The 23,174-nt window shown below is 46.7% G+C and overlaps 1 protein-coding gene across 3 annotated transcripts in view; it reads left to right on the forward strand.

The window, feature by feature from the left end:
• Window positions 1-23,174, forward strand: part of LOC141156879 (tenascin-R-like) — a 746,139-nt gene that overhangs the window by 588,267 nt on the left and 134,698 nt on the right. For all 3 annotated transcript variants that reach the window (XM_073643379.1, XM_073643380.1, XM_073643378.1), the window contains one exon: window positions 20,247-20,432. In XM_073643379.1, the coding sequence (XP_073499480.1) occupies window positions 20,247-20,432 (186 nt within the window). The remainder of the gene's footprint in view (window positions 1-20,246; window positions 20,433-23,174) is intronic.

Consider the following 23,174-nt stretch of genomic DNA (forward strand, 5'->3'; position numbering starts at 1 on the left):
CCCAGCCCCTATGCCTTGGGGTGCCTCCTGATGCTCTTCACTAAGTATCCCATGGTCCCGAAGCATTTCCTTTGAAAAAATTAAGTGTCTAAACTACAGGTGGTGTAGCTTGCTTAACAGCCGGGATAATCCGCTGACTAGCAGACACTGCTACTAGGCACAAAGTATTTCCTGGGCTAGATGCAGTTAAAAATTTGTAATTAGATACTCTCGTTGGATGCTGAGAAAGCATTCCATAGAGTCTCCTGGCACGCCATATATGATTCTCTTAAAAAGCTTGGGGTAGGGGTCTAGGGGACCCTTTTATAGCCAAAATCACGGCCCTGTATCGCAATACGTCACCTAGGCTGAAGATAAATGGAACTGTAGCACCCTGAGGGCTCGGTTGCTACAGACGTATTGCACCTCACCCAGAGGTGTGATATCTCACTCTCAGGTAAGGATGGAGTGTGGATCAGGACCCGACACCTGCATGCATTACACCACATTGCCGTGGGGCAGGGCGACCAATATGCCCCTGAGATGGGCACGACAGTCCCTGTCCCTGGCTGGAGTGGGGGGAGGGAACACTGAGGAAGGGGAACCCTGTAGTGCAGGAGCAGGGAGGAAGCAGTTCCTGGGTGCATTGAGAAGGGAGTATAAAAGGTGGGCACCATCTTAGTTCAGTGCAGAGAAGTCTGAGCAGAAGTGGCAGGGAGCAGGGGCTCTGCATGAGCTCTGCTCCGGAGGCGGGCCTAGTAACAGAGGCCCAGGCCTGGAAGAGGGAGAAGGAAGGAAGAGGAGCGGAGAAGGCTCCAGGAACGAGGAATGAAGGGATCCCAGGGGTGCGGACGGGCGAGTCGCCACCGCACGCCCGAATCCACCTGCGTGGAGGGGTCAGGCCAAAGGGGGAGACCGGTCCCCGAACTAGTGGAGGCAGGAAACGACCCTCAGCTAGAAACCGGAGGCTCTGACATTTTATGTGGCGCAGCCCCTCGCTACACCCGCTAGGAAGGCACCACATAGGGTCAGGGAAACTGGCGCCAAGTTTACCAAGAGGAGGCCCGAGGCAGCCGGACAGAAGTGTTGGTAAGAAAGGCCAGACAAAGGACACACAAAGGGGGTCCTGTGAAGTGCTCCAAAGTTATCTGGGAGTTGTCTGAGCCCCTCACCTGGTGAGCACAGTACGACGTGGGCAGCCGTTACCTGCAGACGTGGTCTGGATAATAAGAACTGTGAGTAAAGGCCCTGGACTGCATCACTGACTCCGTGTCGTTACTGCTGCTGCCCTGCACCATCACCCCCATCCTCCGCATACACTGCCCTGAGGCTATACTCCTCCCGTGGGGAGTTATGCTACGCTCTGCTGCACCCACAACACCAGCCTCAGCGGTCTGCCCTGTAGCGGCGGTTCACTCTGACCGCAATCCACGGGTGGCGTAGTCGGACATTTAAACATCAAAACCACATAAATAGTTCCGCCACTGGTTTGACCGCCCTGAGCCACGGAACCGGGTCGCCGCCACGAAGACTACAACCACCAGCATCCACCAAAAAGGGTCCGGCTCCGGGTGTCCCAAGGCCCAGGGGGTGCGTCAGAACATTTTCATCACCTTTCACAATCACCAATGGGACAAGGCAGTGATGTCCTCTGTCCCCTCTCTTATACATCCTAGTGATGGAGCACCTGCTCTCATCAATTCGCCATAACCCCAATATTAGGTGGATTGAGGTGGGAGGCACCGAGTACAAGTGCTCTCTATTTGCTGATGATGTCCTAGTATATATCACTCAATCACATATATCCATCCCTGCTGTTATGGCTGAAATAGATCACTTTGTTACATGGTAAAATTTTAAAATCAATGCAGCGAAGTCTGAGGCCCTCGATGTCTCCCTCCCCAAATCCATATAGGATTCCATCCATTCCAACTTTCCCTTTGCCTGGCCCTCACAGGGTATCAAATACTTAGGAATTCCTATTCATAGAGACCTCTCCCATCTATGTTATCTTAATTTTGGGCCCTTTATTGAACAATTCCATACAGACCACGGTTGGCAAGTTAGAACTGTAAGATTCACTACGTGAACCACTGGTGTTTTGTGCAAAAGCACATGTACACTGCGTTCCAAATTATTATGCAAAAAGTGTTTAGGAGTGATAAGGGAAGAATTTGTTTGTTTGTCAGTTAAACTCATTGATGGTGATGTGTGTCAGGGCTCTTTATATCACTGTAAGCAATTGCAGACACCTGTGCTAATTAGTTTGGCAGGTGTGTCCAATGAAAGGCAAGACTACTTAAGAAGGCTCTCTCACATTATTAAGCAGCCTACATTTTCTGCCAAAATGGGAAAGAAAAAGGATGTGTCGGCTGCTGAGAAGCAACAAATTGTGGAGTGTTTAGGTCAAGGCATGACTACAATCAACATTGTGCGATGATCAGGATGAAGTGTCTTGGCAATCAAGAAGTATGTAGCTGATTCACAGTACACACGTGTGCGTGCTGATAAGGGCAAATTGAGGACTCTTTCCTACAGGCAATTACATCAGGTTGAAAGAGCAGCGGCAAAAAAGCCTTGTCATAGCAGCAGACAAGTTTTTGAAGCTGCTTGTGCCTCCAACGTCCCCCGAACAACAAGATGCAGGGTCCTTCAGAGGTTTGCAGCTGTGCATACGCCATCCTGTCGACCTCCTCTATCCACTTCACACAAGCAGAAACGGCTCCAGTGGGCCAAACATTACATGAAGACTGATTTCAAAACTGTTTTGTTCATGGATGAGTGCCGTGCAGCGCTCGATGGTCCAGATGGATGGAGTGGAGGATGGCTGGTTGATGGACACCCCACGCAAACACGGCTACAGCGCCAACAAGGAGGAGGTGGAGTAATGTTTTGGGCTGGAATCATGGGGAGAGAGATTGTCGGCCCCTTTAGGATCCCTGAAGGCGCTAAAGATGAACTCCATAATGTATGTGGATTTTCTCAAACAGCACTTCCTGCCATGGTTCAAGAAGAAGAACCGTGTATTTCACAGCAAGATCATTTTTCTGCATGATAATGCACCATCTCATGCTGCACATAAAACATCTGCATCTCTGGCTGATATGGGCATAAAAGTGGACAAACTTATGGTGTGACCCCCATGCTCCCCTGACCTCTACCCCATTCAGAACCTTTGGAGCATCATTAAAAGGAGTGTCTATGATGGCGGGAGGCAGTTCACATCTAAGCAACAGCTCTGGGAGGGTATTCTGTCCTCATGCAAAACAATTGAAGCAGAAACCATCCAAAACCTGACAAATTCAATGGACGAGACAATATGAGGGTCATGCTGCAGGTAGTGCAGCAAGAAGGCACTTATGTGTCTTGCGCATCTCGGAGCCCCAAAATTATTTTCCGGGCTAGATGCAGCTAAAAATTATTTTTAATTTTAAATCTGGTAGAGCTTATTATAGATGGCCTAATAGGATCAGTGCTGCACACTGCTACAAAGCCCAAATTATTTTCCAGTCAAGATACAGATAAACATGATTAGTAATTTGAAAGCTTAAAACGGTTGGTAGGGTGATTTTAACCAATCATCAAGCTTTTACTCTCCCCAGGATGACACAGGGGTAGAAAAGTCGTTTCGGATCCATGATTTGTTCATCTTTATGAACGTGAGTCTGTCTACATTATCAGTGGAGAGCCGCGTGCGCTTATCTGTCAGCACACCACCAGCAGCGCTGAACACACGTTCAGACAGAACGCTGGCTGCGGGGCATGACAAGATCTCCAAGGCGTAAGTGGCTAGCTCCGGCCATTTATCCAGATTGGAAGCCCAAAAAGAGCAAGGGTCCAGTGACACAGTCGTGGCTTCAATGTTTACTTGGAGATACTCCTGTACCATCGTCTCTAGGCGTTGACTATGTGTCAGACTTCTTGTCTCCTGTGGCCTTGCAAAGGATGGGCTAAAAAAGTGGTGAAATGATTCCGCAAAATTGATGTTACCAGCAGATACTGTGGTTCTGTTACGGTTTGAGTGCTGAACACTTGACGATCCCACGGTTGGCAAGTTGGAACTGTGAGATTCACTACGTGCACCACTGGTGTTTTGTGGAAAAGCACATGTAAGATTCTGCAACAGTCTCTGCTGATACTCCTGCATGCGTGCATCCCTTTCTATGGCAGGAATAATTTCGGCAAATTTACTTTTGTACCGGGGATCTAACAGTGTGGCAACCCAGTAGTCAGGATTATTTCTAATTCTCACAATTCGAGGGTCATGTTGCAGGTAGTGCAGCAAGAAGGCACTCATGTGTGTTGCGCATCCAGGAGCACCAAGTCCCTGTTGTGTTGGTGGCGAGGTAACAATCATGCTTCCTTCCTCTGTCCTCTCCCCCCAACCTCGCACAACAGAAATGTGATCAAGGTCTCCCTCATCTGATGAGTCTTCCATCAGTTCGTCCTCCACTTCTTCCTGGGCTCCTGCACCTTCCTCACTAGTTTGGCTGCTACCATGCGCCCTGGTAAAACCATCTCCCCCACCCTCACATGCCTGCCGCCTTGGTGCTGCCGACCGTCTGGACCTTGCAGATGTTAGCCCTTCCGCATACAACTCCTCCTCCTCTACTTCCTCCACCTCCTCTTGTGCCACCACCTGACTCCGAATTCTGTTTAACATGTGCTCCAGCATGTAAATCACCGGAATAGTCATGCTGATAATGGCATCATCAGCACTAAACATCTTTGTCGCCATTTCAAAACTGTGCAGAAGGGTGCATAGGTCCCTGATCTGAGACCACTCCTCCAGCGTGATTTGCCCCACCTCTGGATCTCGTTGGCCCAGGCTATACGTCAGAACGTATTGCACCAGGGCTTGTCGGTGCTGCCACAGTCGCTGCAACATGTGCAGAGTTGAATTCCACCGGGTAGGCACATCGCATTTTAGCCGGTGAAGTGGCAGGCCCAACGACTTCTGTAGAGATGTAAGTCGCTGAGCTGCGGGATGCGAACGGCGGAAGTGAGCACACAGTGACCGTGCCCTCTGCAGAAGGGCATCTAGTCTGGGATAGTGGGCTAAAAATTGCTGGACAACCAGGTTCAACACGTGAGCCATACAAGGCACGTGTGTGACATTGCCCCGGCGAAGGGCCGCACCCAGGTTTGCAGCATTGTCGCACACGGCCTTCCCTGGTTTCAGGTCCAGTGGAGACAGCCATTCATGAAATTGGTTCTCCAGAGCTGACCACAACTCCTCAGCTGTGTGACTCACATTTCCCAGACATTTCAAAGTAAAAACCGCCTGATGATGTTGAGCCCTACTGCCAGCATAGTAAGGAGGTGTGCAGGATCCCTTCTGCGCAGTTAGAAAGCTTGTGGCATGACCAGACAGGCTTTGGGTGCAGGTGGAAGACCGAGAGGAGGTTGAGGAGGCAGAAGCAGTGGAGGAACTTTGACATAAAGAGGATTGACGCACAACTCGTGGGGACGGCAAGACTTGGACAGCAGCCCCTTGTCCTGCTGTCACCATAGTTACCCAGTGCCCAGTCAGCGACATGTAACGCCCCTGTCCATGCCTACTTGTCCAAGTGTCTGTGGTGAAATGCACCCTGTCACACACAGAGTTTCTCAAAGAAGCGGTGATGTTGTGTGCGACATGCTGGTGGAGCGCAGGCACACCTTTCTTTGAGAAGTAGTGCCGACTGGGCATCTGGTACTGGGGCACTGCGACGGACATAAGGTCTCGAAAATCCTCTGTGTCCACCAAGCGGAAAGGCAGCATTTCTGTAGCCAAGAGCTTGCAGATGGTGAAATTCAACCTCTTAGCTTTCTCATGGCTAGGAGGAAATGGTCTTTTACTTGTCCACATCTGAGGGACCGAGGGCTGGCTATTGTGCTTAGACGGGGTTGATAAGGGTGTCCCCGGCAAACTGCCGGTCTGTGAGGAAGATGCAGGCGGACATGTTAGGTTGCCTTGATCCAAAGGTGGTGCTATCGATGTCGGACAGCGCTCAACACCAGCTGGTGTTACCACCTCCAAAGAAAATGATGACCTGCCAATCACGCTGGCTGTTGCGGGTAAAGAGGTGGCAGGTCTGCGCCCCAAAACAGGTGTGACTGCTGTCCCCCCAGTCACAGAGGATGAAGAGGCCGCGGATGCACAAGATATGGCAGACGGTGGGTGGCCCGGCCGGCTAGGCCGCATTATAGCACACTGAGCTTCCCACTGCAACTTATGCTTCATGTCCATGTGCCGGTTCATGCATGAAGTACTCAAACTATGTATTTTTTGGCCTCTACTTAGCTTTTGCTGACAAATGTTACAGATAACACAAGTTGGGTCATCTTTATCGATCTGAAAAAATGCCCAGGCTATGCAAGGCTTAGCACCCATGCGACCTGAAGAGCCACCACGACTTGTGGTGAGAGGCAGAGTTGTGTTTGAGGATGCAGTTGTTGACGTGCTTCCAGTACTACGTCTCTGTCCAGGAAGGCGCAACCTGACCTCGTCGTCACTAGCATCTTCCTCCACCTCCTCTGCTGACCTCATCTCTTGGCTGACTGTGGGTTGACAGTAAGTGGGATCTCCAACCTCATCATCATCACCCTGTGTGTTATCACACCCGTCGTCCTCAGAGCCAACCTGTTCCTGCCCTGACAAAAAACTAAAGTTGTCGCTCCAATCAGGTATTTGAGTCTTATCATCGTCTTCCTCATTGTCTCCACCAACAGGAGTTACAGTTTGGGAATGAGGGTCTACATTATGGTCAGAACCTTCTGCGTCTGGTCCTGGATCCGACTCATAAAGATTCTGGGCATCAGTGCAGATCATTTCCTCGTCTGGATTCACAGAAGCGCTGGAGTCGACCTCTGATTCCCAGGCTATAGTATGAGTAAACAGCTCTGCAGACTCAACCATCTGTTCTACCTCATACTCAGACGGGCAGCTGGAGATTTGGGAGCTGTGAGGAAGCAAGTGCGATTTGGGTGACACCTTTGAGGACTGGAGTATTTGTGATGTTGAAGTTGATGTGGAGGAGAGCCCACTTAAAGGAGCACTTGATATCCGTTGAAGCACCTGCTGTTTTTGTGCCTCATCTGGAATTTGTAGCGATTGGCGTGGCCGTAAGAAAGGGATCTTATCACATTGTCCGCTAAAAGAAGTAGACATTTTAGTTTGGCTGGAAGATGGTCTTTCTTCTGCAGATGTTACTGTTGCTTTAACACCTACCCCACGGACACAACCTTTTTTCCCTTTCCCAACACGCCTATTCCCCTTTCCACCAGCAGCAGGCCTTTTTCCACTCATTTTGGTGGTTAACTAATTCACAACTCTGGAGTTGTTTGCACAAAAAAACAATGGATGGTAACCGAGCAGAGCTGAGTGGCCAAACTGTGGTATTAGGCCAAAACTATTGGCTGGGTTAGATGCAGAAAAAAATTATATTCAATTTGCAACCTGATGGAGGTCAGTATAGATGAACTAATACAACAAATCCCACACACAGCTAGAAGCCCAATATTTTTTCAGAGGTAGATGCAGAAAAAAATATATTCAGTTTGCAACCTGATGGAGGTCAGTATAGATGGACTAATACAACAAGTCCCACACACAGCTAGAAGCCCAATATTTTTTCAGAGGTAGATGCAGAAAAAAATATATTCAGTTTGCAACCTGATGGAGGTCTGTATAGATGGATTAATAGAACAAGTCCCACACACAGCTAGAAGCCCAATATTTTTTCAGAGGTAGATGTGTAGCACCCCGAGGGCTCGGCTGCTACAGGGGTACTGCACCTCGACCCAGAGGTGTGGTATTCCACTCCCGGGTAAGGATGAAGTGTGGGACTGAGCTCAGTAAGCTGCATGCACTACATACATCCCATTTCCGGGGGACAGAACTACGGTACTCCCACCAGATAAATGTGCAGGTACGACAGCGTCTGTCCCTGGCTGGAGTGGGAGGGGGGTGGAACATCCCAGTAGTGTAGGGGCAGATAGGGGAGGGGCTCTGGGCATAGAGATAGGAGCCCATTGGGTGCTAGTCACCTGGGCTCACACATAGAGGGAGTATATATGGTGGGCACCATCTTAGATCAGGGTCAGTCAGTCAGTCAGTTCAGCCTGAGGAGAAGCCGAGCAGAGGAGCTCAGCCAGGAGGGCTGACAGGGAGCTGTGGCTCCTGCTGGGCCCAGCTCCAGGGCCAAGCTTGTAGTGGAGGAGGAAGAAGAAAGGCCCAGAGACGCAGAGCCAGAGGGAACCCTGAGATCCCAGAATTAAGCCAAAAGGGTGAAGGGTTGGCAGAAGAGGGCACCGGATCCCAAGCTGGCGGAGGCAAAAGTAACCCTTAGCCAGGAACCAGAGGTCGTGGTCAAGCTTTGCCACGACCCTCACCACATCCACCAGGAAGGTACACCAAGAGTAGGGTCAGGAAAGCCAGAGAAGGTTTTGCCACCAGGAGGCCCAAGGGAACCGGACAAAGGTGGATCCCTGGTGGGGACGGCCAGCAGAGAGAGAAAGAGAAGGGAGCTCAGGACCACGCTCCGGAACTGCCTGGGGGTTAGCCGAGTCCCACACCTGGTGAATGCAGCACGGCTCGGGTGGTCACTCAAGGCCAGAGTGACTGAAGGAACACCAGTGAGTAAAAACCCTGAAACTGCATCTCACGTCTCTGACTCTCCTTTCTGCACTATCACTACCCCCATCATCCGCACCAGCTGCCCTGAGGCCATACCCCTCCCGTTGGGGGTTATACCACCATCGCTGCACCCATACTACCGGCCTCAGCGGACTGTTCTGCAGCGGCGGCCTTGTGACCGCAAATCAACGGGTGGCGTAGTCGACACTTAACAACATCTACAAAGACTGCCACACACTTAGTTTGACACCCTGGGCACGGACCGGGTCACCGCCACGAGGACTACTACCCCTGTCAGATCCGGCTCCGGGTATCCCCTGAACATGGCCCAGGGGGCGCGTCAACTTTTGGCGTAGTCGGCAGGATCACGTGCCCGCAACTACCGGGTACTGCGTGCCTGAAGAAAAGTCTAAATGTACCGTAAAAAGAAGTCTCCCGCCAGTTCCGGAGGGTCCCCGCCATCGGACGCCATCTCGGATCATTTCCCGCCGGTTGCCCGCCATCTGCAGCCTTTTCCCGCCATCCACGGAGTTTCCCGCCACTGGGAGACGATTCCCGCCATCAGAGAAGATTTCCCGCCCTGGCAGAGCGGACGCCATTATGGGCGTGCCAGAGGGTGGCAAGAGACCACCTCCCATCGTGGGCCAGGTCCAAGAATGGCGCCAAAAGCAAAGACCGCCCCCACCATCAGAGACTGTAATGATTGAGATGTCCGTCAGCGTGGGGGGTCTGCCCCTGGAACTGACAATCTCCAAGTTGCCCCAGGACCGCCCTGAGTGTGGGCGGATCAAGAACAAAAGAGTGAGGATGGGTGCAGCCTGGAGGAGTCTGGAGAGGTCGTACCCGGAGATGGATGGAGAGTCAGGCAGCACCGACCCTGTGGTCAGGAGCCTGTTGCAAGCCACCACCCCACAAGACCTGGTGGAGATCCTGGCACAGCTCCCCCGAGACCGGGAGCGTGCACAGACCGCGCTGGAGGGCCTCGCACGGAGAATGGCCCAGGTGCAGCGAGAAACGCTGACTGAGTGGAGTCGGGAGATGGCCCAGCAGGCTGGAACCCGCCAGCGGAGCACGCCAACCGAGACGAGGAGTCTGACCGCCTCTGAGGATGGTGCAGGAGGAATGAAGGCCGGAGACGACGCCGTGGAAGGAGCTGAAGAGACGGAGGCAGGTAAAGGGGACGTCACTACCCCAAGCCTAGAAACCGTAAGCCTGCCCCAGCTCCCCGTCGCAGAGCCCGAAATTCCCCCTACCGTGCCCGTCGCTGCACCGCCACCGCTCCGGACTAGGCCTCAAGCAGGAGCCGCGGCCACGCCCCCTGTGACGTCACGCGCCTCAACTCAGAGCGCGGCCAAGCAGGAGGCGCCCTCGGCCTGGTCGCAGGGCCAAGTACTCCCGGGCGCCGCCGTTTTCACAGCGCCCTCTACCTCCATCATGCCGCCGGCCTGGTCGCAAGGTCTGGTAGACCCGGGCGCCGCTGCCTCTAAAGCGCCCTTTGTCTTCAGACTACCTTCGGCCTGGACGCAAGGCCAGGAGCCCCTGGGCGCCGCAAGCACCACAGCGCCCTCTGCCTCCACAGAACCAACCACCTCGGACGGACTGCTCTTCGTGTGGCCACCTAAATACATCCACCCCCGACTACGGAGGGAACGGCCTCTGGATGAGCCTCTACTTCTGGCTCCGGCGCCCGCCAAACTCGACCCGCTTCCGTTGGAGGATGCCCAATTTGAGTGGGACCCTACCGGTGAGGACCTGATGGGATTCACCGAGGAGACCCGGGCAGCCGCAACCCAGCGTGCGGAATGCTGCCGGCAGCAGCTAGAAGTTTTCGATAAGGAGCGGCGGGAGAGGCGGGTCCGTGAGGAGCGGCTCCAAGTTCAGAGCGCGGAGCAAAAGCGCCGGGCCCGCAGGAACCCTCGTACTGCCCACGGTCCCCGTGCCAGCGGGACCGTAATTAAATTCCAACTGGAGCACGGTTGGGGTTTTATCCGGGACCACAGAACCCCCGGCGACGTCTTTGTCACCCGCAGGGACGTCGAGAGCCATCTGCCGGAGGGACACAGAGGATGTGACCTTTACCTGGGTGATGAGGTCACCTTCACCCGGCATCAGTGCGCCAAAGGGCCGTATGCTCTAAATGTACACCGACTGACTGAGGAGGAGTTACGGAGTGAGGAGGATCAAGAGGACCCGGACGGGTCTGAAGATTACCCTCAGGCAGGAGCAGGAGGACGTCGCCACTGATGTACAGTAAGAGCATTGTAAATAGTTACCCGTGAGAGTACAGGAACTGTTACCAGTACGATGTAGTCCCCGTTGGGACCAGCAAACTGTTACCGTGTATTCCCTATCCCTTACCAGGCTGAGGACTGTGAACAGCCATCCCTATTTCCCACTGGCCGAGGACTGAGAGCGGCCATACCCTTGTATATAGTTGCGCTTCCTAAAGCGCCCCCTACTGGTTTTATAAGGAACTGTTTTTCTACAAGGAAGTAGTGACTGTTGCACTGTACCTGGTCACAAGATGCACCGTGGCCAGAGACCAAGAATATATTTTGAGAATGTTTATGTGAAAATGTCTTAATATGGAAAGTTTAAAATGCTGCCGAAATAATAATGCTAAAAGTCTTGCATAATGTTTCACAAAAGAGTTCCGGTGGCATTAGCCAGATATTTTATAATGTCTTAGGAAAAATGTTTTATACCCGTAACGTTAAAGGAGAAAAGTACCTCCCATAAAGGGATGAGTTTTCAGTTAATGTTTTATATATGAGTGCACTTTCAAAATTTGTATGTTTATATGTTTTGCTCTTTTACAGCCCGAGGACGTGCTGTGATTTACCAGGTGGGAATGTAGCACCCCGAGGGCTCGGCTGCTACAGGGGTACTGCACCTCGACCCAGAGGTGTGGTATTCCACTCCCGGGTAAGGATGGAGTGTGGGACTGAGCTCAGTAGGCTGCATGCACTACATTCATCCCATTTCCGGGGGACAGAACTACGGTACTCCCACCAGATAAATGTGCAGGTACGACAGCGTCTGTCCCTGGCTGGAGTGGGAGGGGGGTGGAACATCCCAGTAGTGTAGGGGCAGATAGGGGAGGGGCTCTGGGCATAGAGATAGGAGCCCATTGGGTGCTAGTCACCTGGGCTCACACATAGAGGGAGTATATATGGTGGGCGCCATCTTAGATCAGGGTCAGTCAGTCAGTCAGTCAGTTCAGCCTGAGGAGAAGCCGAGCAGAGGAGCTCAGCCAGGAGGGCTGACAGGGAGCTGTGGCTCCTGCTGGGCCCAGCTCCAGGGCCAAGCTTGTAGTGGAGGAGGAAGAAGAAAGGCCCAGAGACGCAGAGCCAGAGGGAACCCTGAGATCCCAGAATTAAGCCAAAAGGGTGAAGGGTTGGCAGAAGAGGGCACCGGATCCCAAGCTGGCGGAGGCAAAAGTAACCCTTAGCCAGGAACCGGAGGTCGTGGTCAAGCTTTGCCACGACCCTCACCACATCCACCAGGAAGGTACACCAAGAGTAGGGTCAGGAAAGCCAGAGAAGGTTTTGCCACCAGGAGGCCCAAGGGAACCGGACAAAGGTGGATCCCTGGTGGGGACGGCCAGCAGAGAGAGAAAGAGAAGGGAGCTCAGGACCACGCTCCGGAACTGCCTGGGGGTTAGCCGAGTCCCACACCTGGTGAATGCAGCACGGCTCGGGTGGTCACTCAAGGCCAGAGTGACTGAAGGAACACCAGTGAGTAAAAACCCTGAAACTGCATCTCACGTCTCTGACTCTCCTTTCTGCACTATCACTACCCCCATCATCCGCACCAGCTGCCCTGAGGCCATACCCCTCCCGTTGGGGGTTATACCACCATCGCTGCACCCATACTACCAGCCTCAGCGGACTGTTCTGCAGCGGCGGCCTTGTGACCGCAAATCAACGGGTGGCGTAGTCGACACTTAACAACATCTACAAAGACTGCCACACACTTAGTTTGACACCCTGGGCACGGACCGGGTCACCGCCACGAGGACTACTACCCCTGTCAGATCCGGCTCCGGGTATCCCCTGAACATGGCCCAGGGGGCGCGTCAGATGCAGAAAAAAATATATTCAGTTTACAACCTGATGGAGGTCAGTATAGATGGACTAATACAACAAGTCCCACACACAGCTAGAAGCCCAATATTTTTTCAGAGGTAGATGCAGAAAAAAATTATATTCAGTTTGCAACCTGATGGAGGTCTGTATAGATGGATTAATAGAACAAGACCCACACACAGCTAGAAGCCCAATATTTTTTCAGAGGTAGATGCAGAAAAAAATATATTCAGTTTGCAACCTGATGGAGGTCAGTATAGATGGACTAATACAACAAGTCCCACACACAGCTAGAAGCCCAAATATTTTTTCAGAGGTACTGTAGATGCAGATAAAAATTATTTTTAATTTGCAACCTGATGGAGGTCAGTATAGATGGACTAATAGAGAAAGTCCGACACACTGCTAGAAGGCCAAATATTTTTTCAGAGCTAGATGCAGAAAAAAATTAGATTCAGTTTGCAACCTGATGGAGGTCAGTATAGATGGACTAACAGAGAAAGTCCCACACACTGCTAGAAGGCCAAATATTTTTTCAGAGCTAGATGTATACAAAAAATTATTTTGAATTTGCAACCTGATGGAGGTCAGTATAGGTGGACTAATAGAACAAGTCCCACACACTGCTAGAAGGCCAAATATTTTTTCAGAGCTAGATGCAGAAAAAAATTATATTCAGTTTGCAACCTGATGGAGGTCTGTATACATGGATTAATAGAACAAGACCCACACACAGCTAGAAGCCCAATATTTTTTCAGAGGTAGATGCAGAAAAAAATATATTCAGTTTGCAACCTGATGGAGGTCAGTATAGATGGACTAATACAACAAGTCCCACACACAGCTAGAAGCCCAATATTTTTTCAGAGCTAGATGCAGAAAAAAATATATTCAGTTTGCAACCTGATGGAGGTCAGTATAGATGGACTAATACAACAAGTCCCACACACAGCTAGAAGCCCAAATATTTTTTCAGAGGTACTGTAGATGCAGATAAAAATTATTTTTAATTTGCAACCTGATGGAGGTCAGTATAGATGGACTAATAGAGAAAGTCCGACACACTACTAGAAGGCCAAATATTTTTTCAGAGCTAGATGCAGAAAAAAATTATATTCAGTTTGCAACCTGATGGAGGTCAGTATAGATGGACTAATACAACAAGTCCCACACACAGCTAGAAGCCCAAATATTTTTTCAGAGGTACTGTAGATGCAGATAAAAATTATTTTTAATTTGCAACCTGATGGAGGTTAGTATAGATGGACTAATAGAGAAAGTCCGACACACTACTAGAAGGCCAAATATTTTTTCAGAGCTAGATGCAGAAAAAAATTATATTCAGTTTGCAACCTGATGGAGGTCAGTATAGATGGATTAATAGAACAAGACCCACACACAGCTAGAAGCCCAATATTTTTTCAGAGGTAGATGCAGAAAAAAATATATTCAGTTTGCAACCTGATGGAGGTCAGTATAGATGGACTAACAGAGAAAGTCCCACACACTACTAGAAGGCCAAATATTTTTTCAGAGCTAGATGCAGAAAAAAATTATATTCAGTTTGCAACCTGATGGAGGTCTGTATAGATGAATTAATAGAACAAGACCCACACACAGCTAGAAGCCCAATATTTTTTCAGAGGTAGATGCAGAAAAAAATATATTCAGTTTGCAACCTGATGGAGGTCAGTATAGATGGACTAATACAACAAGTCCCACACACAGCTAGAAGCCCAATATTTTTTCAGAGGTAGATGCAGAAAAAAATATATTAAGTTTGCAACCTGATGGAGGTCAGTATAGGTGGACTAATAGAACAAGTCCCACACACTGCTAGAAGGCCAAATATTTTTTCAGAGCTAGATGCAGAAAAAAATTAGATTCAGTTTGCAACCTGATGGAGGTCAGTATAGATGGACTAATACAACAAGTCCCACACACAGCTAGAAGCCCAAATATTTTTTCAGAGGTACTGTAGATGCAAATAAAAAATATTTTTAATTTGAAACCTGATGGAGGTCAGTATAGATGGACTAATAGAGAAAGTCCAACACACTGCTAGAAGGCCAAATATTTTTTCAGAGCTAGATGCAGAAAAAAATTAGATTCAGTTTGCAACCTGATGGAGGTCAGTATAGATGGACTAACAGAGAAAGTCCCACACACTGCTAGAAGGCCAAATATTTTTTCAGAGCTAGATGCATACAAAAAATTATTTTGAATTTGCAACCTGATGGAGGTCAGTATAGATGGACTAACAGAGAAAGTCCCACACACTACTAGAAGGCCAAATATTTTTTCAGAGCTAGATGCAGAAAAAAATTATATTCAGTTTGCAACCTGATGGAGGTCTGTATAGATGGATTAATAGAACAAGACCCACACACAGCTAGAAGCCCAATATTTTTTCAGAGGTAGATGCAGAAAAAAATATATTGAGTTTGCAACCTGATGGAGGTCAGTATAGATGGACTAATACAACAAGTCCCACACACAGCTAGAAGCCCAATATTTTTTCAGAGGTAGATGCAGAAAAAAATATATTCAGTTTGCAACCTGATGGAGGTCAGTATAGGTGGACTAATAGAACAAGTCCCACACACTGCTAGAAGGCCAAATATTTTTTCAGAGCTAGATGCAGAAAAAAATTAGATTCAGTTTGCAACCTGATGGAGGTCAGTATAGATGGACTAACAGAGAAAGTCCCACACACTGCTAGAAGGCCAAATATTTTTTCAGAGGTAGATGCATACAAAAAATTATTTTGAATTTGCAACCTGATGGAGGTCAGTATAGGTGGACTAATAGAACAAGTCCCACACACTGCTAGAAGGCCAAATATTTTTTCAGAGCTAGATGCAGAAAAAAATTATATTCAGTTTGCAACCTGATGGAGGTCTGTATACATGGATTAATAGAACAAGACCCACACACAGCTAGAAGCCCAATATTTTTTCAGAGGTAGATGCAGAAAAAAATATATTCAGTTTGCAACCTGATGGAGGTCAGTATAGATGGACTAATACAACAAGTCCCACACACAGCTAGAAGCCCAATATTTTTTCAGAGTTAGATGCAGAAAAAAATATATTCAGTTTGCAACCTGATGGAGGTCAGTATAGATGGACTAATACAACAAGTCCCACACACAGCTAGAAGCCCAAATATTTTTTCAGAGGTACTGTAGATGCAGATAAAAATTATTTTTAATTTGCAACCTGATGGAGGTCAGTATAGATGGACTAATAGAGAAAGTCCGACACACTACTAGAAGGCCAAATATTTTTTCAGAGCTAGATGCAGAAAAAAATTATATTCAGTTTGCAACCTGATGGAGGTCAGTATAGATGGAATAATAGAACAAGACCCACACACAGCTAGAAGCCCAATATTTTTTCAGAGGTAGATGCAGAAAAAAATATATTCAGTTTGCAACCTGATGGAGGTCAGTATAGATGGACTAACAGAGAAAGTCCCACACACTACTAGAAGGCCAAATATTTTTTCAGAGCTAGATGCAGAAAAAAATTATATTCAGTTTGCAACCTGATGGAGGTCAGTATAGATGGACTAATACAACAAGTCCCACACACAGCTAGAAGCCCAAATATTTTTTCAGAGGTACTGTAGATGCAGATAAAAATTATTTTTAATTTGCAACCTGATGGAGGTCAGTATAGATGGACTAATAGAGAAAGTCCGACACACTACTAGAAGGCCAAATATTTTTTCAGAGCTAGATGCAGAAAAAAATTATATTCAGTTTGCAACCTGATGGAGGTCAGTATAGATGGATTAATAGAACAAGACCCACACACAGCTAGAAGCCCAATATTTTTTCAGAGGTAGATGCAGAAAAAAATATATTCAGTTTGCAACCTGATGGAGGTCAGTATAGATGGACTAACAGAGAAAGTCCCACACACTACTAGAAGGCCAAATATTTTTTCAGAGCTAGATGCAGAAAAAAATTATATTCAGTTTGCAACCTGATGGAGGTCTGTATAGATGAATTAATAGAACAAGACCCACACACAGCTAGAAGCCCAATATTTTTTCAGAGGTAGATGCAGAAAAAAATATATTCAGTTTGCAACCTGATGGAGGTCAGTATAGATGGACTAATACAACAAGTCCCACACACAGCTAGAAGCCCAATATTTTTTCAGAGGTAGATGCAGAAAAAAATATATTAAGTTTGCAACCTGATGGAGGTCAGTATAGGTGGACTAATAGAACAAGTCCCACACACTGCTAGAAGGCCAAATATTTTTTCAGAGCTAGATGCAGAAAAAAATTAGATTCAGTTTGCAACCTGATGGAGGTCAGTATAGATGGACTAATACAACAAGTCCCACACACAGCTAGAAGCCCAAATATTTTTTCAGAGGTACTGTAGATGCAAATAAAAAATATTTTTAATTTGCAACCTGATGGAGGTCAGTATAGATGGACTAATAGAGAAAGTCCAACACACTGCTAGAAGGCCAAATATTTTTTCAGAGCTAGATGCAGAAAAAAATTAGATTCAGTTTGCAACCTGATGGAGGTCAGTATAGATGGACTAACAGAGAAAGTCCCACACACTGCTAGAAGGCCAAATATTTTTTCAGAGCTAGATGCATACAAAAAATTATTTTGAATTTGCAACCTGATGGAGGTCAGTATAGATGGACTAACAGAGAAAGTCCCACACACTACTAGAAGGCCAAATATTTTTTCAGAGCTAGATGCAGAAAAAAATTATATTCAGTTTGCAACCTGATGGAGGTCTGTATAGATGGATTAATAGAACAAGACCCACACACAGCTAGAAGCCCAATATTTTTTCAGAGGTAGATGCAGAAAAAAATATATTGAGTTTGCAACCTGATGGAGGTCAGTATAGATGGACTAATACAACAAGTCCCACACACAGCTAGAAGCCCAATATTTTTTCAGAGGTAGATGCAGAAAAAAATATATTCAGTTTGCAACCTGATGGAGGTCAGTATAGGTGGACTAATAGAACAAGTCCCACACACTGCTAGAAGCCCAATATTTTTTCAGAGCTAGATGCAGAAAAAAATTAGATTCAGTTTGCAACCTGATGGAGGTCAGTAAAGATGGACTAATAGAATGATGCTATGCCCAAAAGATTTTACTTCACTAGGTGCAGTAAAAAAATTGGTATTCTATACACAGGTGGAATATCTTGCAACACAGATAGGCTACTCCACTGACTAACACACTCTGCAATAGGCCAAAAAGGATTAGCTTTGCTAGATTCAGCCAAATGCTGTGAAAAAAACTTGCACAGCACTGGCACAGACCTGCCTGGCAAAAACTGATAATAACTGATGTAACCTAGTCCTGAAAAGGACTCCAATTACAATTAGTCTTTACTCCCACAACCTATCTATTTAAGAGCACAGACCTGCCTGATAAAAGTCGTAGGAAATGCTGTAACCTAGTCCTTAAAAGGACTGCAATCACAACTATTCCCTACTCCCAAGCTATCTGTATATTTGTGCGAAAATTGGCTTGAAATTAACAAGGTATAGCGCACACAGCAACAGCGGTGCCGTCTAACACGCAGCTGCAGCAGTGAGAAAATGGTGGCGAAGGGGAAAATGGCTTGGTCTTATAGGGCAAGGACATGTGACATACACTGCCAATGACACATGCCCTTGCTTGTGTGAAAAAAAGCACTTCGCTCCGTGTGTGCGCTGCTGATAGGCTGACAGATTGCACCTCCCCACTGTAAATGCGGGAAAGAGAAAAAAAAATGGAGATCTTCATTGTTCCTGCAGAGATCCATCCCCTGCCCCTCCCCCCACCCCGATGTACACTCAAACTGCGTATTAACATTAATTTTCATCATTACTGAGAAAAAATCCAGTTATGATTTTGGTGCACGAACAGTTATCGAACATAACCTCGAACAGCCGAATTTTTCTCAAATTGTTCGTGTTCGCCGAACGGCTCGAACACCGCCCAAAACAGCTCGAATTTGAGATTGGCGAACAGTTCGAGTAGAACAACGCTCATCTCTAATGCTGACATCTGCTTAAAGCCCCATTACAGGAGAGCTGTGCTCGGATCATTTCCCTGGAAGTCCTGTCAATGAATAGTCTGCATTCTCCAGGCTGCACTGCCGGCCATTGATCTATTCATTAGCTGTCTCAAATTTCCTCTTAAAAATTTGTGAAGCGTTAACCTCTGCACAGTCACTACTACTATTATAATTAGCATTATCATTATCGATTTAGATGGTGCCATCATGTTGTGCAAATAAAGTCATTGAAGTGTGCAACTAGGAGGACTGCCAGAAGAATCCTAGTAAAGATCAGATTCAGATGCAATGGGCATTTTTTTGTTGGTAAAACCAAACCCATCAGCAGAAGTGCCCCCATTATAGTATTGTTTGTAGGACCACTCTAACACACTCATAATTAGTGATTTGCGAGCAAGCTCGCCACTCGAGTGACATCGGGGTGCTTGGGTACGTATCGAGTATCTTGGGTACTCAAGTGCCATGCTCAAATCTCCGCCTCGCATGTTTTGCTGCTGTTATACAGCCATTAAACATGCGGGGATTGGGGATTGCCTGCTATACATCGTAATGTTGTAGCCATGTTGGCTTTAGCATTACCGTGTATGGCAGGCAATCCCCGGGGACTCGAGAATGGCACCCCAGCACCCACGATTGTCGATACACACCCGAGCACCCCAATGTCACTCGAGTGGCGAGCATGCACGCACATCACTAATTATGAGCATGTTAGAGTGGTCCTAAAAACAATACTATCAACCAAGTGCCCCAAAAAAACCTGAACTACTAGATACTAGAAGAGATACACGCGCAAACAGTGCCTCCTTTCATACAGTCTCGTTTAAAGTATAATTTTTTTTAGAAAAGTACTTCTGATTCTCTTTATGAGACATTTTTGTCACTTTTAGGGCTTGTGTACATGGCCGTTTAAATCAGTTTTGATGGATAGCACTCGCCCCCATGTTATTCTATGAGGCTGTGTACGTGTCCGATTTTTTTCCTAGACCCGAGAAAAAAAAATCGCAGCATGCACAAGTTGCATCCAAAAATTGGATGGCACTCACCCATTCATAACTATGGGCTTGTGAAAAAAGGGAGGTCAAAATGGAGAAGTTGAAGAAACTTTTTCTCTCCACTTCCAAGAAAATCGGTCCTACTCTGATCAGAGTCTGATCAGCATAATCAGACTGTTTTTCTTGGATCAAGATAAAACGTCTTGTGTCCCCAGCCTTACCACGATTTTCATTATACAAAGCTTTGACAATATAACAAAAAATACTACACAGTTTCACTAACTTTTTAGACTCCCAAATACTCTATTTGCAGACTCAATTCACTGGTAGAAAGTGGTCAACGATCGGCACTTGATGAAGTCGATCTAAAGCAATGGCGTTTTCATGTCCTCTTTTATATATAAGAATTTATAAGAATAATTGTGAATAATATATTTGTTTTTTTAGTTCAATGTTGGCAAATATGTCTGTATGCATTCAATTATTTCCATCATTTCTTTTTCCCGTAGAACTTGACGCACCCAAAAATCTGCGGGTTACATCTCGGGGATCATCGACTTTAGAACTGGATTGGGATAACAGTGATGCCGAGGGTGAGGGGTACCGAGTGGTATTCAGCACCTTGGCGGGAGATCAGTACCATGAACTGAGGGTGCCACGAAATGGTGGCCAGACCACAAAAGCCACACTTACAGGTTAGTATAAAGTCACATTGAATGGTTGGATATACTTTCCGGATAAAACCACTAAACTGAGTCACAACCCAAAAAGTGGTAATGCATTGATATGGTTGCGTCTTCTATCATCCCCCCTGATATATGCATTTACGGAACTTGTCAGAATGCAAAACATATAAATGCTAAGGACGAACTGCAAAGCTATAAAGTGCTCTCTACTTCATTAATACTGGGCAGCCTCCAGTCCTGCTGTTATTCTGGAAGACATCCAGTGCAAGCTTCCCAGTACAACGCTAGGTCAAAACCAGCATTAACACATTGCACCAGACGTGCACTTTAGTACTCTTAATTCTAATAGGTTTATTGGCCGTGATAATCATTAAAAGAAAATTCAGTAAAAAAAAAAAAACAAGCTGTGCCTAGTACAGGTCCTAAGGGGGTGAAGCAGGATCCAGAGAAATGCTAGAGAATTGCAGAGAATTGGATCTGCACTTGCCCCCGGATAGTATACTGGCTCTGGCTGCAATGTCCTTCTGTTAATTTGCAGCACACTAAAAGAGACAATTCAGAAGCGCACTGCTGAGAGAAGTTTTTGGAAACTGTATTTATCAGCTTTTATATTTGTATATTTTGGTAAATGTAGCAGGCAACAAACAGGAACGGCAGTGGCGCTCATTGGGATTGTCACTTCGCTTTTCATTGCTATTCAAAAGTTTGTCCATCCAAGTAACATTTTTCTTTTTGCGACAAGACGTAAGGCACAATTCGTTAAAGTTGGCATTTTGTAAGATATGCCAAATTCATTAATAGGCACACATCACTTAATTAGTAATTAGGGGCAACTTATCACTGGCATGCACCTCCGTGTGCATAGACAGAAATGTTATTCCAACATGGAACAGCAGTAACATTTCAGGCATAAAGTACGCCACAAATTTTAATTAATTTGTCAGGTGGGCATTGTTACACTCCTTTTTCCACCCAAGTTCTGCCCACTTTGGCATAGTTGGCTAAAACTGGAGTGAAATTTTTCAAAAGTCATAAACTTTTTGTTTAACACAAAGTTGAGCAAAAATTTTGAGACATTTGAATTCTGTCATGAACACTTTGATGAATCGGGGCCTTAGAATGGTTTGCATACATTAAAGAAACAATACCCATCACTGATCCTCCGTGGTGCCTGGTCTTTACTTTCTTATGTAGTGATTACCTCCCGACTCATGGACATGAGACCACTGCAGCCAATGAAAGCCTGTAGGAGTTACACACCCCTGAATTGATACACCATTGCTGGAGCTGGAAGTACAGTTTGGTGATGGACCAGACTCTGTTGGGATAGGATCGGAGGGAGATCAGTTGCTTTTAGATTTTATTTTTTAGCCAATTTTAGTAATTTTTGTTCCTTCCCCTTGAGTGCCCTCTTAAAACAAATAATGACCCCTGAATGCCTCCTTTCCCCCTTAGTTCCCTCCTTAAAAAGTAATGATGGCCGTTGAGTGCCATTACAAAACTAATAATACCACCACTGTCACTCCTTGCAAAAAAATAAGTTAATACTCTGCTAATTTGTGTGACTTAGTCCTGTTTTCTCCAGCGCATAGAGTGACTGACATAGATGGCACAATGCGGTGACATCAATGTGGGATGCTGACGTCTTGTAGACCATAGGCATACAGCAGCATGAAGGTTGGAGGATGGTGGGGATGGAAGCCTAAGACTTCCTGCTCTGTCACATTATCCAATTGTATCAGTGTGATGAAGATTCCAGTACAGTTCAAAGTGAAGCTTGCCTATAGATCTGGAGCACCAGAAGTCCGGGGTTCGTGCACTGCCCTGGATCATCAGAGTTAGCGATCCAACTTCTGAAAACTTATGAAAACTTGTGCCGTCCAACCTGGCGCACATATAGCTAGTAAGTTTGCCGTAAAATCTTGCTAGAGATGATGGCACAATTTAATACAGGTGATGTAATTCACTGAATCCTGGGTAATCTCAGATAATTTATACCATAGTGTAGATTCAATGTCACAGTGAATTCATTAGAAATGATTTTCCCTTTATATTATTATTACTTTAACTTTTCAGAACGAAAATCAGACCACAAACTTCCGAGCATCACACATAAGTATCCCCTGACATATATACCCTTGAGATCTGTGGAGCAATCATACACAGTGCAACGCTCACTCCCAGCTTGAGTCTGGGCTTATTTTCTGTTAAGGGTCTGAGTTCTGAGTACCAGATATTTGGGTCAGCGAGTATAATTATGGAACAGCTATGTCCAGCTGTGTGGTTACTTTTTGGAGTGTTTTTACACCAAACGTCCTTTGCCTGATTACACCTCTGATTTTTGTAATGTGAAGTTATAGCCAAGGGCTTTTTATCTTGATACTTGGTTTGGGGCGTGGGTGATCCCAGTAATGATTTCAGACTATAGCAATGCAAAGTTATATAGATGCATGTACTCCGTGCTGTCAAAATATTTAATTCACTCTACAGCAAACTGATCCAATCCAAATTCCTGGTCCCTTGAGAAATAGCATGGGAAATCATAAAAGGTGTCGCAATACTCTTAGGGGTTGTCTTACTAAATAAGCATAATTGCAAAGTGCTGGTTTAAATATTCAACTTTGCAATTTTCCTCTTCTTAAAAATACTCTCCGTTCTCAACTGACCACCTATCAGAAATGTAAGTTTCCTAAGCTTGGAGAGCGTGCTTCCTCCATGCTTTCAAGCCTGCAATTTGGCCATCTTTGATGC

The sequence above is a fragment of the Phyllobates terribilis genome, unplaced genomic scaffold, assembly GCF_046119375.1.
Source record: "Phyllobates terribilis strain yellow unplaced genomic scaffold, ASM4611937v1 Scaffold_8__6_contigs__length_399053987, whole genome shotgun sequence".
In the NCBI taxonomy this organism is placed as follows: domain Eukaryota; kingdom Metazoa; phylum Chordata; class Amphibia; order Anura; family Dendrobatidae; genus Phyllobates; species Phyllobates terribilis.